Consider the following 13,633-nt stretch of genomic DNA (forward strand, 5'->3'; position numbering starts at 1 on the left):
CCACAAGGAAACTTACAATAATTTTCTATTTTAACAAGGTAATGCAAGAGTATCAGATGGATACTATTCATTTGAAGGAGTCTCCAAACTAAGTCGTTTTTTGGGGTTTTTTGTTTTTTCCCCTGCTTTTTAGAGTCACACCCATGACATGTGGAAATTCCCAGCTTAGGGGTTGAATTTGAGCTGCAGCTGATGGCCTACACCATAACCACAGCAACACAGCGTCCGAGCCGCATCTTCAACCCACACCACAGCTCATGGCAACACTGGAACCCTGACCCACTGAGCGGGGCCAGGGATGGAACCTGAATTTTCATGGACACACCTTGAATTCATTCCTGCTGAGCCACGATGGGAACTCCAGCAAACTTTTCAATGGAAATAAAATATATTCCCATCAGTTTTCTGTTACCTGCCAAGTAAAAATTTTAGATTTGCATATAAGCAAATTATATAATTGATAATGCTTTATTACTGAAGATTATTTACACGAATGTTTAAGGCACAATAAAAAATAAATTACAATACAAAAGTTCTCTTTAAGTGGAAGACACTTTACAAGGATGTATTTAACCCATGAGTATGTAACCAAGACACAAAAGCTACAAGTTTTGCTGGAAAGACTTTCCATGAGTTTCTAACTACTTCTTATGGTTATGGAACATCAATCAGGCCATCTGTTTAAAAAAAAAATAGTTACTATATTTTGAAAGGTTGAATTATAGAGAAAAATAGAAAAAGTGAATGAAAGGTGATATGAACTTTAATTTTTAGTTTCAAAACTCCTGAAACTTTACTCTCTTGGACAGCATAAGAGGCAAAATGAGACAGATATAGAATGTACTTCAGAATGAAGGTTCATATGTAAATTATAAATTTTTTTTGTATTGGAAAAATATAAGAGTTCAGCATCTTCAAATATAGAAAAACTGTTTGGAAAGTCCAGTTTGTTGAAAGAAATAATATCTTCAGCCTAGTTGGTTAAAACTGAAAATATCAAGCTGTAAAGATTTGAGGGGGGAAGTGGGTGGGGGTTACTAAACTTTTAGATGTTCTCTGAATAAATGCTGCTGTAGCTTAAGTTTGGAAAGACACTGGGAAACTAGACACATTTTAAAAAGCACTCTTCTTTCCATAACCCTCTTTTAAAGTTTGTCTCATCTACTAGTAGAAGAAAAAAAAGAGAATAAAGTTGGTTTCATTCTGTTAGTTTTGGTATTCCTTTGCCCCCATACCAAATCCTTGCCCCCCCTGAAATAAGAATATGAATTAAAACAAAAAGAAATGAGACAAAATTTAAACAATCTCTTCTTGTTCTCAGAGTTTTGTATAACATTACACAAAATTATCATCATTTAGGGTTGATTCTTTTTCACCAGCCCTAAAGTTTTAATTTTTAATATACTGCTACAGAATCCTTCCATTTAACTGCTTAATGATTCCAGTCTACAAATGAGCATAGATTTTGTTATTATAAATAAATTGGGGGTATAGTAAGCCAAACAGTCATTCAGTGCTCATGAAAGATCTGTGCTATTGATTGCTTGTCATAGCACTGAACAAAAGGTGACAAGTCATCTTGAGGTGGCATTTGTCAATCTATTAGCATTTATGTAACCGTCCCTTGGTTACTCTGTGGTTTAGACTTGTGCTACTATAAACCTTGGATCCATTCTTCAAAAACAAAGAAACAAAAACTTGCCATCTAGGATATTGAAAGAAATTCAATAAAACAAGATTTGTCCCATAAGAGCCATAAAAATCAAACTGTTTGGATTTAGGTTTTTCTGTTAATCAGTCAAAAAGAGCTGGGAGGGGAGTTCCCATCATGGCACAGTGGAAATGAATCTGACTAGGAACCATGAGGTTGTGGATTCAATCCCTGGCCTTGCTTAGTGGATTATGGATCTGGAGTTGCTGTAAACTGTGGGATAGGTCACAGACTTGGCTCAGATCCTGTGTGGTGTGGGCCAGCAGCTGTAGCTCCCATTGGATCCCTTGCCTGGGAACCAAGGTGTGGTTAGGGTGTGGCCCTAAAAAAAAAAAAAAAAAAACACAGCAGGGGAGAATGATCTCACCTTTTAATTGAGAGAGTGAGAAGGAAAAAGAAGACATGTTAACTTTAGTAGCAAGAATGGTGCTCTAAGGAAATTAATATTAAAGGAAATGTTATGACAGACCAGTTGGCTTTTATCCCATTTGATGCCAAATTATGAGTATACAAGTTGTAATCCACAAGGAGTGTTTAAGGGCAAAAATATAGCCTCTTCGTATGCAAAAACTAACAAATATTTCAAAAATATCTGCACTCTGAAATTAAATAAAACCTTAGTAATGGGGCTATGTGTGAGTCCAGTGCTATCTGCCTAAGGACCCTATGCTGGCTGCAGAGGAACGTTGGCTTGTCTAGGTAGTTATATACTGCAGAACTGGTGGGAAGACAGGTCACAACTGGAAAAGCCAAAGAAAAGCTTCCATTAACTTCAGCTTAACCTAGGATTGTTCTTGGAAATCTTCAGCTTCCTGAAACACAAAACAAAAGTTTAAATGGATAATGCATTTGAGAAAAGTGCAATAGGAGTACCTGGCATTATGAATTACATGTATGTTATTAGATCTCTTCTCCATTATGAAGGAAAATATTCTTAAATGAGTTTGTCCTCCCCTAGTTAAACTTTTAAAAGAAATTTCTTGATCCTTATTACATAGTTTTCAGGGTCAGGGTCCTTAATTCATAGTCTCTGCTTTGCAAGGACACTTGGATGATCCATAGCTCACACACATATATACTCTCTTCCTCTTTTGTCTCTTCCTGCCCCCCTGTCCTACCCCTAGCCAACCCTTTAGTTATAAAGGAAAATATACAGAAAAATATACAGAAAAGTGAAGAAGGGAGTATACAGGAGTTCCCATCGTGACTCAGTGGTTAACAAACCCGACTGGTAGCCATGAGAACACCAGTTCCTTGAATTCAGTGGGTTAAGGATTCCGAGTTGCCTTGAGCTGTGGCGTAGGTAGCAGACATGGCTCAGATCCCATGTTGCTGTGGTAGGCCAGCAGCTACAGCTCCGATTCAACCCCTAGCCGGGGAACCTCCAGATGCCTTGGGTGCAGCCCTAAAATGGCAAAAGACCGGAAAAAAAAAAAAAAAGCTCTTGCTAAAATCTCTGATACCAAATTTGTTTTTCTAGGCTTATAATAGAATCATTTTTCTCCATATTCTATTTTGTAAATCCTTGAGATCTTTCATTGAAGCTTTAGGCTATAAAAATGTGGCTCTTTCTGCAAATGATAGGGGTGGACCTACTTCAGAGAATAGAAGAAATTCTGATCATATGAAAAATAAATTCTTCTACCTTTTAAGCATAAACAGCCTAAAAACTGGAAAAACAGAATTACCCACCACTAAAATTGGGCTCATCGTCCCAATAACTAAATGAGGAGTTGAAATCAATTCCAAATAATGCAGAAGTTCTCCTGTCAAAATGTCAAGCATATCTATTGAGTCACTCTCTTAATGCCATGATTAGTTTACAATAAAACAAAAGAAAACGAGCAGATATTAATTTTTTCACTTAAAAAAATATTTATTTAGGAGTTCCCGTCGTGGTGCAGTGGTTAACGAATCTGACTAGGAACCATGAGGTTGCGGGTTCGGTCCCTGCCCTTGCTCAGTGGGTTAACAATCCGGCGTTGCCATGAGCTGTGGTGTAGGTTGCAGACGTGGCTCGGATCCCGCGTTGCTGTGGCTCTGGCGTAGGCCGGTGGCTGCAGCTCCGATTCAACCCCTGGCCTGGGAACCTCCATATGCCGTGGGAGTGGCCCAAAGAAATAGCAAAAAGACAAAAAAAAAAAAAAAGATTTATTTTGGAGTTCCCACCTTGGCACAGTGGGATGAGCAGTGTCTTGGAAGCCCTGGGATGCAGGTTTGATCCTCCGCTCAACACAGTGGGTTAAGGATCAGGCAGTGCTGTAGCTAAGTTTTAGGCTGCAACTGAGGCTCAGACCTGATCCCTGGCTGGGGAACTCCATATGCCGCAGGGGTGGCAAAAAAAAAAAAAAAAATTATTTACATGTTTAAAATTATTATTCTTTGTGGTAGTAAATATAGCCCTAAAGCCTCAAATCACCATAGAATTCCCTCAGCTTTAACAGTAGTAGAGCCTAGCTTCCCAATCCTTTGCACAAAATACACTCAAAGGGGCAGTCATCCATAACACTATGAAAAACTTTCCTCTCTGACCCAATTCCTTTAATTTCATAAAGAAAACACCTAACAATTATATAATCTGGGAGGTCGACATTAGAAATGGGCCACACAAGAAATTTAAGGAAAGAAATCAACCCATTTATGAACTTTACCATCTCAAGATGTTAGTCTGTATCTTCTAAATAAACAGAGACCTTTTTTTCTTGGTTGAGCCTTTCCTCTTCTTTTCTGTAATGTAGAAGCAGAAACCAATGTCAGGGGAACAGGAAGCAAGGGAGGCAAATCCTACAAAGCTTCAGGTGAGATATATTCCCCCAAATCGGGGCCTTTGTTTCTTTTTGGCCACACCCACAGCACGTGGACATTCCTGGGCCAAGGACCGAACCCACATCACAGCACCCATCCGAGCCACAGCAGTAACAGCCAGACCCTTAATCTGCTGCACCACCAGGGAAATCCTATTCCCCCAAATTTGGGAAGAATTATATGCACCTGGGAGTAGACCCAAGCTTACAGGGTGCTAAACTACTGGTGCTATCTAATAATACTCATGCTTCCACATGACCTGAGTATCTGAACTTAAACACTTTTCAGAGTATTTCTAGAAGGGAATATAATTTGAGAGCTCTAGGTATTTCAAGCAGACACCTTAGTTTACCATTAGTATTCTACCCCTAACTCTACTCCTTATTCAAAAAACAATAAAAATTTTGTATTAACCCAGAAGTCATCTTTTTGATTATATATTCAAACCAGCTAAGCATTTAATTCATTGCCTAATGAATGCTTAGGCTCCTTAAAATCAATTCTATTTACCATAATAAATATTTATTGAGGAAATGAAACAAATGCTGCTGGGACAGCTGAAAAATTATAACTGCAAAAAAAAGTGAATTTGTGCTATTTCACACCATAGACAAGAACTGATTCAAATGACTCAAAAGACCTAAATGTAAGAACTAAACTGTAAAGTTCTCAGAAGAAAGACATAAATTTTTTTTAACCATGGCTTAGTCAACAGTTTCTTAGATACGACATCAGCAACACAAGCAACAAAAGAAAAAAAAGATAAATTGGACATCTTCAAAATTTAAAACTATAGTGCTTCAAAGGACAGTTGATCGTAGAAAGGTAACCCACAGAATGGGAGAAAATAAATGCAAATTCTATAAATTAATTTGAATCCAAAATATATAAAGAACTCATAAAACTTAATAAAAAGACCAATAGCCTAATTTTTAAATGGGCAAAATATCTGAACAGCTTTATCTCCAAATTAGATATTTAAATATCCAATAAACACATGGAAAGATGCTCAACATCATTAGTTATTAGGAACATGCAAATCAAAACCTCAATGAGGAGTTTCCATCATGACGCAGAAGAAACAAATGCGACTAGCTATAGCTCCCATTCGATCCCTAGTGTGGGAAGCTCCATATGCTGTGGGTGCGACCCTTAAAAAAAACCTCAATGAGATAACACTTCTTACCCACTAGTTGGCTATAATCAGGACACACATCTGTTCTCAAGGATGTAGACAACCTGGAACCCTCTTACATTGCTGGTGGGAATATAAAATGTTGCAGCTGTTTTGGAAAACAGTCTAACAATTCCTCCAGAAGGTAACATAGCATTACTACTTCCGAGTAATTCCACTCCTAGTTATATAGCCAGGAGAACTGAAAACACACCTAAACAGACACTTGTAGATGAATGTTCATAGTAGCATTAATCATAGTATCCAAAAAGTGGGAAAAATCTAAATGTCCATCAAATGAATGGATAAACAAAACATGGTATAAGCATACAATGGAATATTATGCAGCCATTAAAATGAATGAAGTCCTATAACATGGATGATTTTGGAAGCATTATACTAAGTCAAAGAAGCCAGATATAAAAGGTCACATATTGTATGATTGCCTTTATATGAAATGTCCAGAATAGGCAAATCCAGAGACAGAAAGCAGATTAGTAGTTATCAGGGGTGGAGTTCCCACTGTGGCTCAGTGGGCTAAGAACCAGACTAGTATCCATGAGGATGCAGGTTTGATCCCTGGCCTTGCTCAGTGAGTTAAGGATCTGGCATTGCCACAGCTGCCACATAGGTCACAGATGCAACTCTGATCTGGTGTTGCTGTTGCTGTGGCTATGGCATAGCCCAGCAGCAGCAGCTCCCATTTGACCCCTAGCCTGGTAATTTCCATGTGCCACAGGTGCGGCCATAAAAAGAAAAGAAAAAAAATGTTGTCGGGGCATGTAGGAGCGGAAAATGCAGAGTAATGGCTAGAGAGTATGAAGTTTCTTTTGGAGCATGAAAATGGTAGTAGTGACATTTACACAACTTTGTGAACATTAAATAATGAATTTTATGATATGTAAATTTTATCTCAATTAAAATATATATATTGAGCACCTTATTATACCAGCAAGCCTGACTTTCCTAGGCTCTGATTCATAGAGCCTCTGCTGACCACCCAGTGGTTCTTAGAAATGTATGTTTTAGGGAGTTCCCGTCGTGGCGCAGTGGTTAACGAATCCGACTAGGAACCATGAGGTCGCGGGTTCGGTCCCTGCCCTTGCTCAGTGGGTTAACAATCCGGCTTTGCCATGAGCTGTGGTGTAGGTTGCAGACGCGGCTCGGATCCTGCGTTGCTGTGGCTCTGGCATAGGCCGGTGGCTACAGCTCCGATTCAACCCCTAGCCTGGGAACCTCCATATGCCGCGGGAGCGGCCCAAGAAATAGCAACAACAACAACAAAAAAAGACAAAAAAAAAAGAAATGTATGTTTTATATTAAAAGTAAGGAATATCCTAGAAAAGCTTTATGAAAGCAAATTTTTATATCAAATCCTATAAAGAAAGCCTATAATGAAATCTTGTGTGAAATTAAGAAACTAAAGTTACTAATTCACACCCTAATTTATTCATCCTGTGAATTTGAATTCTTTCATACAAGATTTACTCAAAAGGAAGAACATCTGTTCAGCAACTTTTTTTTTTTTTTGCTTTTTTAGGGCTGCACCCTCGACATACAGAGGTTCCCAGGCTGGGGGTCCCATAGTAGCTGTAGCCACCAGCCTACGCCACAGCCACGCCAGACCTGAGCCTCACCTGCCACCTACACCACAGCTCACTGCAATGCTAGATCCTTAACCCAATGAGCGAGGCCAGGGATCAAACCTGCATCCTCATGGATGCTAGTTAGATGGTTTCCACTGAGCCACAACGGGAACTCCTGGTTAACAATTTTTTAGCCCCACCTTCCCAGAACTGCCCAGCCTTACGGTTTTATCTCCACCACTTTATGAGCTCTTTCAGCCCATCGCTTTTTCCGGAAATGCTGGAAGAGGACCACCACAATTACTATTATGACCATCAGCGCACAGGCGGAGCCAATGGCCAGAGCCAGAAAGTGGATCTCAGAGAAGCGCACTGGAAAGAGAAAAGATCAAGTTAGGATTCTGATAAGAGAAGGACTATGATGAAATCTAGAGATCTAACTGGGAGGTATTTTCATCCTTAGGTGGAATCTTCCTCTCTTCTACCCTATTAACCTTACATTCTGGCAGCAGTAGACAAGCCATACAGACTGCTTTTGTGGTTCTCAAACTATGGTCTTAGGAGTAGCAGCTACAGAATTACTTCAGAACTTTGAAAAGGTGAGTTACATCAGGCCCCACCCCAGACCTACTGAATTACAGGTGAGGCCCAGAAATCTGTTTTAACTTGTCCTCCAGTGATTCTGATGCATGCTAAAATTTTGAGAACACTGGGCCTGTTGAACCTACCTAGCGGGATAAGGTTATTGCTGACATAATCAAATCCAGTGTCCAAACCATTTCTCCCTGAATCCTTCTCACCTGTCATTCAGTCATTGATTCAGGTTTAAGGGCCTATTACGTTCCAGGCACTTTGATGGAAACACAAAGCCAAAAAAAAAAAAAAAAACGAAGGACATTACCTTCAAGGAACTCATGCCCACTGGAAAGACAAACAAGTAAATCAGTAACTATAGTCTGGTGGATAAATGATGCAAGGGAAAACCCAGAGGGAAGTGTCCCTAAACCAAGCTAGTGTCTGTGAAGCCTGGGTCTCTTCATTTTTAGCTTGACTTTTTTTTTTTTTCCATTTCTTGAACCGCTCCCGCAGCATATGGAGGTACCCAGGCTAGGGGTCAAATCGGAGCTGTAGCCGCCAGCCTACACCAGAGCCACAGCAATGTGGGATCCGAGCCACATCTGCAACCTACACCACAGCTCACAGCAACACTGGATCCTTAACCCTCTGAGCAAGGGCAGGGATCGAACCCTCGACCTCATGGTTCCTAGTCGGATTCGTTAACCACTGAACCACGATAGGAACTCCTTTAACTTGACTTCTGATTTAAAACCCTCAAAGCCAGAAGAGACATTAGAGTCGAGGGATTCCCAGCCTGGAGTTTGTGAAAGAAGATGGGGGAGGGGAGGTGGGGCGCAAGCCCAGGACATCGATGTCACGTTGTATGTGGGCATGGTTTGTAGTAAGCAGGAGTCATGACTTTCACTAAGTTCCCAATGAGTAGTGATCCCATTTTGTTTTGTTTTTAGGGCCACACCTGTAGCATATGGAAGTTCCCGGGCTAGGGGGTCCAATCAGAGTGGCACCTGCCGGCCTACACCACAGCCATAGCAATGCGGGATCTGAGCCACATTTGTGACCTACATGACAGCTCACAGCTACACCAGATCCTTAACCAACTGAGTGAGGCCAAGGATCAAATCCACATCCTCATGGATACTAGTCAGGCTTGTTTCCATTTCGCCACGATGGGAACTCCTCAACAACGTGCTCTTATCTACCCGTTCATTTTGCAGAAGAAACTGAAGTCCAAAGACATTACATTACTTCTTTCAATACTGAAATGACTTCCCCAAGGTCACACAGCTCTCTGTTGATAGGGCCTTGAAGGACGGTACTAGGAATGAAAGGAGGAAATCATGCCATTTTATAGGCTTTTATGTTTGGGGTAATGGTGTGTGTTGGTTAAGAGCATACACAAGAGACAGCCAAGTTAAAATACCAGCTCCTGTGTGATTTGGGGTAATTAACTTCTTTGAGCCTCAGTTTCCTCAGTGTATAAAATAGAGGTAACAATATTCTTTTCTTGAGTTATAAAAAATAAAATTGCTTATGTAAATTGTTCCATGCTGTGGCCGCACATAAGAAACATTCAAAATATGGTAGCTATTATCATTTTCAGTGCAATTCAGAGTTTGGGGGCTTTTTATATTTATTACTTCATTTTATCCTCACCGTAATCCTCACTCTATTATTCTCACTTTACAGGAGAAAAATTATTTACAGCTGGTAAACAGTAGCAGTGACTCAAACCCAAATTTACAACTCTGGAGTTTTATGGTCTTTGCTTTTTGTTATCCGGCAGTTTTCCAGGTTGTCCTTTATAGGACTGCAGGCAATACAGGGCATTAATTTGGAGAACGATTCTGAGACATGCTTGGGTTGAGTTGAGTGACCCCATTTATTAGCTACATGACTTTGGACAAGTGACTTAAACCTCTAGGAGCATCACTTTCCTCACTAGTAAAATGGGGGGAGCACTAAGAGCACAATAAATTGATATGATATGTAAAGACTAAATATGATATATAAAGCCCCTAGCACATGGGAAGTGCTCAATAAACAATAGCTACCATTACTGGTATCTGCCTCTGACAGTGGCTGTGAGGGTTAAATGAGATAGTACATCAAGCACTCTGGACGGTGCTTGATAGAGTAGCTACGCAATAGTGTTTGCGAATAAATGAGTCCGTGAATGGACCTCTTGTTAGCCTTCTATCAGAGAGTTGCTTCCTCTCCCTTCCACGATCTCAATGCCATTTTTGTAACAGATTCCCTGGGTCCCTTTGCTTTATTTTCTGTTTCTTTCCACAGCCAAACAAAGCCTTTCTCTTTTTACCCCAGGACTCTTCTTCACTCTCCCTCTGTAATTTCCAGATGCAAAAGGTTGGTCCTTCTCTCTACTTTTAGTCACCACAAAAGATTGCCCCTCTCTTTGCTACAAGCTCTCACACTTGCCAAAACCATTTTTCTTTGCGTCACCTACCTGTTTGCACGACACTGAGCCGGATCTCTCCTATCAGCCCATCAACATCAGGTGGGTTCTTCACCTGGCAGGTGTATGTCCCATTGTCATCAAACTGCAGCTTCCAGAGCATGATGGAGACATCATACCGCTCAGGGTTCCCATCCCAGACCACCCGGTCCTTGAAACGCCCACTCATGGGTCGGAAGGGTTCCATGTGGTAGTAGAAAACCTAGAGAGGAGAAGTGCCAAAGGTCTTATTTGGTACCTGGCCAGGGAGGCTGAGATGCAGGAGCAGAAGAGAAACGCCAGCAAGCCTGACTGCCCTGTCTGCAGCTCTTCTGCAAGAACCTCTTGCCTTCCCCTTCACCGGCCTCTGAGTTTGGTCTGTCTTTGTCTCAAGAATTGTTTCCCAGGAGTTCCCGTTGTGGCGCAGTGGTTAACGAATCCGACTAGGAACCATGAGGTTGCGGGTTCGGTCCCTGCCCTTGCTCAGTGGGTTAACGATCCGGCGTTGCCGTGAGCTGTGGTGTAGGTTGCAGACGCGGCTCGGATCCCGCATTGCTGTGGCTCTGGCGTAGGCCGGTGGCTGCAGCTCCGATTAGACCCCTAGCCTGGGAACCTCCATATGCCGCGGGAGCGGCCCAAGAAATAGCAACAACAACAACAACAACAACAACAAAAAGACAAAAAAAACAAACAAACAAACAAAAAAAGAATTGTTTCCCAGCTTTATCCTGGGCTTGCTGCTAAGAAAAATACAGAAAGGGAAGGGAGAAATGGACTGGCATATTTTCCTAACCAAGGGCCCCTACTTACAAATTGCTCAGGGCCCCCATCTCGAGGACGGAAATTCCAGGTCACTGTTAGAGCATCACCCACCGGGGCAAAGCTGGAGAAAGTGCATTTTAACCGAATATCTGTCCCATTGACCGCCTCCAGCACACGAGAGGTGTAAATTTCCACAGCTGCTGTTGGCCAAAGAGCTGCAAGGGAAAAAGGAGAGAAAAGGGATTCACAGGAGGTATGTATTAAGACTTCTGCTGACACTACCACAATACAAGTCTGAGTAGGGCATTAAACAACGGAGAGAGGCAGCTCTCACTCAAACTCACTTCACCCAGAGTCTACATACTCCTCCCTGCATGTAACCTTGACCTCCCATTCCTTAAACTAAGAACGCCCCACAGTGAGCCTTTCCTTAGTGCTCTCATTTTCTCCAAAGCTTGATCCTCTAGCCTCGTGGTACCCACTTCAAAACTGCTGTAACAAACTATAAACATCAGCAAATAAAATTGTAAGCAGAAATAAAAAAATCAAGTCTAATCGGAATACCAATTAGATGTGTATTCAGATTAAGCATTACGTATTATGTGTATAATGGTCCGCTAGGCAGGTAAGTTTTCCAGAAAGGGTCCTTGTTATGTGAACTTCATCTCGTTTCTAATCTTTTGCAGAAACTGAATGCATCAGCCCCAGACAGCTCAGCCGGCCCACACAGCTGGAAACTTTATTTTCACCCAGATATTTACATTTATCATGCGCATGCTGGAGCAGTTTCAAAACCACCAGGGGTGGGGGGGTAGTTCCTGTTGTGGCTCAGCGGAAAACGAATCTGACTGTCTGACTGGCATCCATGAGGATGCAGGTTCGATCCCTGGTCCTTGCTCGGTGGGTTAAGGGTCCAGCGTTGCCATGTGCTATGGTGTAGGTTGCAGACATGGCTTGGCTCTGGCACTGCTGTGGCTGTGGTGTAGGCCAGTAGCTACAGCTCCAGTTTGACCCCTAGCCTGGGAACCTCCATGTACCACTGGCACAGCCCAAAAAACAAAAACAAAATCACAGGGGGTCTCTCCTTAACAATCTCAGCTTTCCCAGTGCTGCCCTAGAGACCCAGGCGAGCCCAACGCACAGAAATCCAAGTGCCAAGTCCTGCCCAAAGTGGGAGGTTGAGCGTAGCCACAAAAAAAATGGTGTGTAACCTGAGATCAGAAAGCCCTCTCTGTGCCCAAACCACTGGCAGCTGGAGCACATCTAAACCTGTTTGTCCAAAAGCAGTTCCCCCCAAACAACACACCACCTCAGTTTCATTAAAGGCAAAACTAAAACAAAATGCAGCTGCGGCTCGGGCTCCCAAAAAAGCCTCTTGTGACTTTTTCAACAATTAGCTAACTTGATAGAAGAGGCAATGAAGGAGGAAATGCTCGGAGAAGCCGGCCAGCTCTTACCTGTGAGCTGTACGCCAAGGAGAAAAAGCACAGCACGCGTAGGGCTCTTGCCATACATGAGGGAAACCCAGCCCTGGCCCCCAAGACCAGACCGGGCAGACCAAGCGCTCCAGCCCCCTGCCGAGGCCGCTCCAGGAGGAAAGATCGCTGCGCTTTTCCACAGAGAGAAGCCAGACCCTCACCTCTGGGAATCTGAGGGCCCGTGCCTGTGACTCATTCCTGCTCGGCAGTGCACTTTGCTGGAATGAAAGGTGGGGCCTCAGCTCCCAACGCCCTCCCTCCCCTCCTTCCCTCCCTCCAGCCCGCCCTCTACACCTCCCGCCCTTCTGCACAAAGTCCCAAACTGCTGTCCTGCCTTTACTTTGCAGTTTATCTGGACTCTGGCCTCTAGATGGCCTCAGAGCAGGTAGTGACCATCTGAAATGTCCCAGGCTGCTTTGGGTCTGGCCCACACACACTCTTTTACAAACAGGTTTTGGGTTTTTTTTTTTTAATTCTTAGGGCCGCACCCGGAGCATATAGAGGTTCCCAGGCTAGGGATCAAATCAAAGCTGTAGCCACTGGTCTACACCACAGCCACAGCAACACAAGATTCTGAGCCGTATCTGTGACCTACACCACAGCTCACGGCAACGCCGGATCCTTAACCCGCCGAGCGAGGCCAGGGATCGAACCTGCATCCTCATGGATGCTAGCCAGATTCGTTAACCACTGAGCCACGATGGGAACTCCCTATAAACAGGTTTTAGGTTTGCCTGAGCAGTGAATACTGAGCCTACCTGCAGTGCTTCCATTTCTCAGAGCACCACCCTGGGGCCACGGTAGCCTACACTGGATTCCCAACTTCAAACGTCAGAATTCTCAGGACCCTCTGAATCCAAAAAGACCTACAATTTCTATCCTTAATTTTAGCCAAATGTTACAAAGATCTCTGTAGCTGGTAGCTTTCCCTGGGACCCACCTAAAATAGACAGACCAAAACAAATCTCAGTGTTCAATGACATTTTACCCTTGAAGGATTTAAAGAGGAATCCGGACCTCATCCCAGCTCATTTCCCCTGCCGTTTCAATAGCTGTGAAGTGCTATCTGCACAGCACTGTCATGAA

At 42.7% G+C, this 13,633-nt stretch overlaps 1 protein-coding gene across 1 annotated transcript; it reads right to left on the reverse strand.

The window, feature by feature from the left end:
• Positions 1-2,066: 2,066 nt before the first annotated feature.
• On the reverse strand, positions 2,067-12,777 carry MPZL2 (myelin protein zero like 2). Its single transcript, XM_047753592.1, has 6 exons — positions 12,527-12,777; positions 11,118-11,284; positions 10,320-10,530; positions 7,501-7,648; positions 4,363-4,438; positions 2,067-2,523 (listed from the first exon to the last, which is right to left on the reverse strand). The coding sequence occupies exons 1-5, from the start codon at positions 12,582-12,584 to the stop codon at positions 4,375-4,377; spliced, it is 648 nt and encodes a 215-aa protein (XP_047609548.1). The 5' UTR covers positions 12,585-12,777; the 3' UTR covers positions 2,067-2,523; positions 4,363-4,374.
• Between the last annotated feature and the right edge of the window lie 856 nt (positions 12,778-13,633).

This window comes from Phacochoerus africanus, chromosome 11 (assembly GCF_016906955.1).
Source record: "Phacochoerus africanus isolate WHEZ1 chromosome 11, ROS_Pafr_v1, whole genome shotgun sequence".
In the NCBI taxonomy this organism is placed as follows: Eukaryota; Metazoa; Chordata; class Mammalia; order Artiodactyla; family Suidae; genus Phacochoerus; species Phacochoerus africanus.

Coding starts and splice junctions, on each gene's coding strand:
- MPZL2 (XM_047753592.1), bottom strand. CDS start 12,584: ATGTATGGCAAGAGCCCTACGCGTGCTGTGCTTTTTCTCCTTGGCGTA. Junction 10,531..11,117: donor ATGGGGGCCCTGAGCAATTT/GTAAGTAGGGGC, acceptor TCTCCTCTCTAG/GTTTTCTACTACCACATGGA. Junction 4,439..7,500: donor AAAGTGGTGGAGATAAAACC/GTAAGGCTGGGC, acceptor TCTACATTACAG/AAAAGAAGAGGAAAGGCTCA.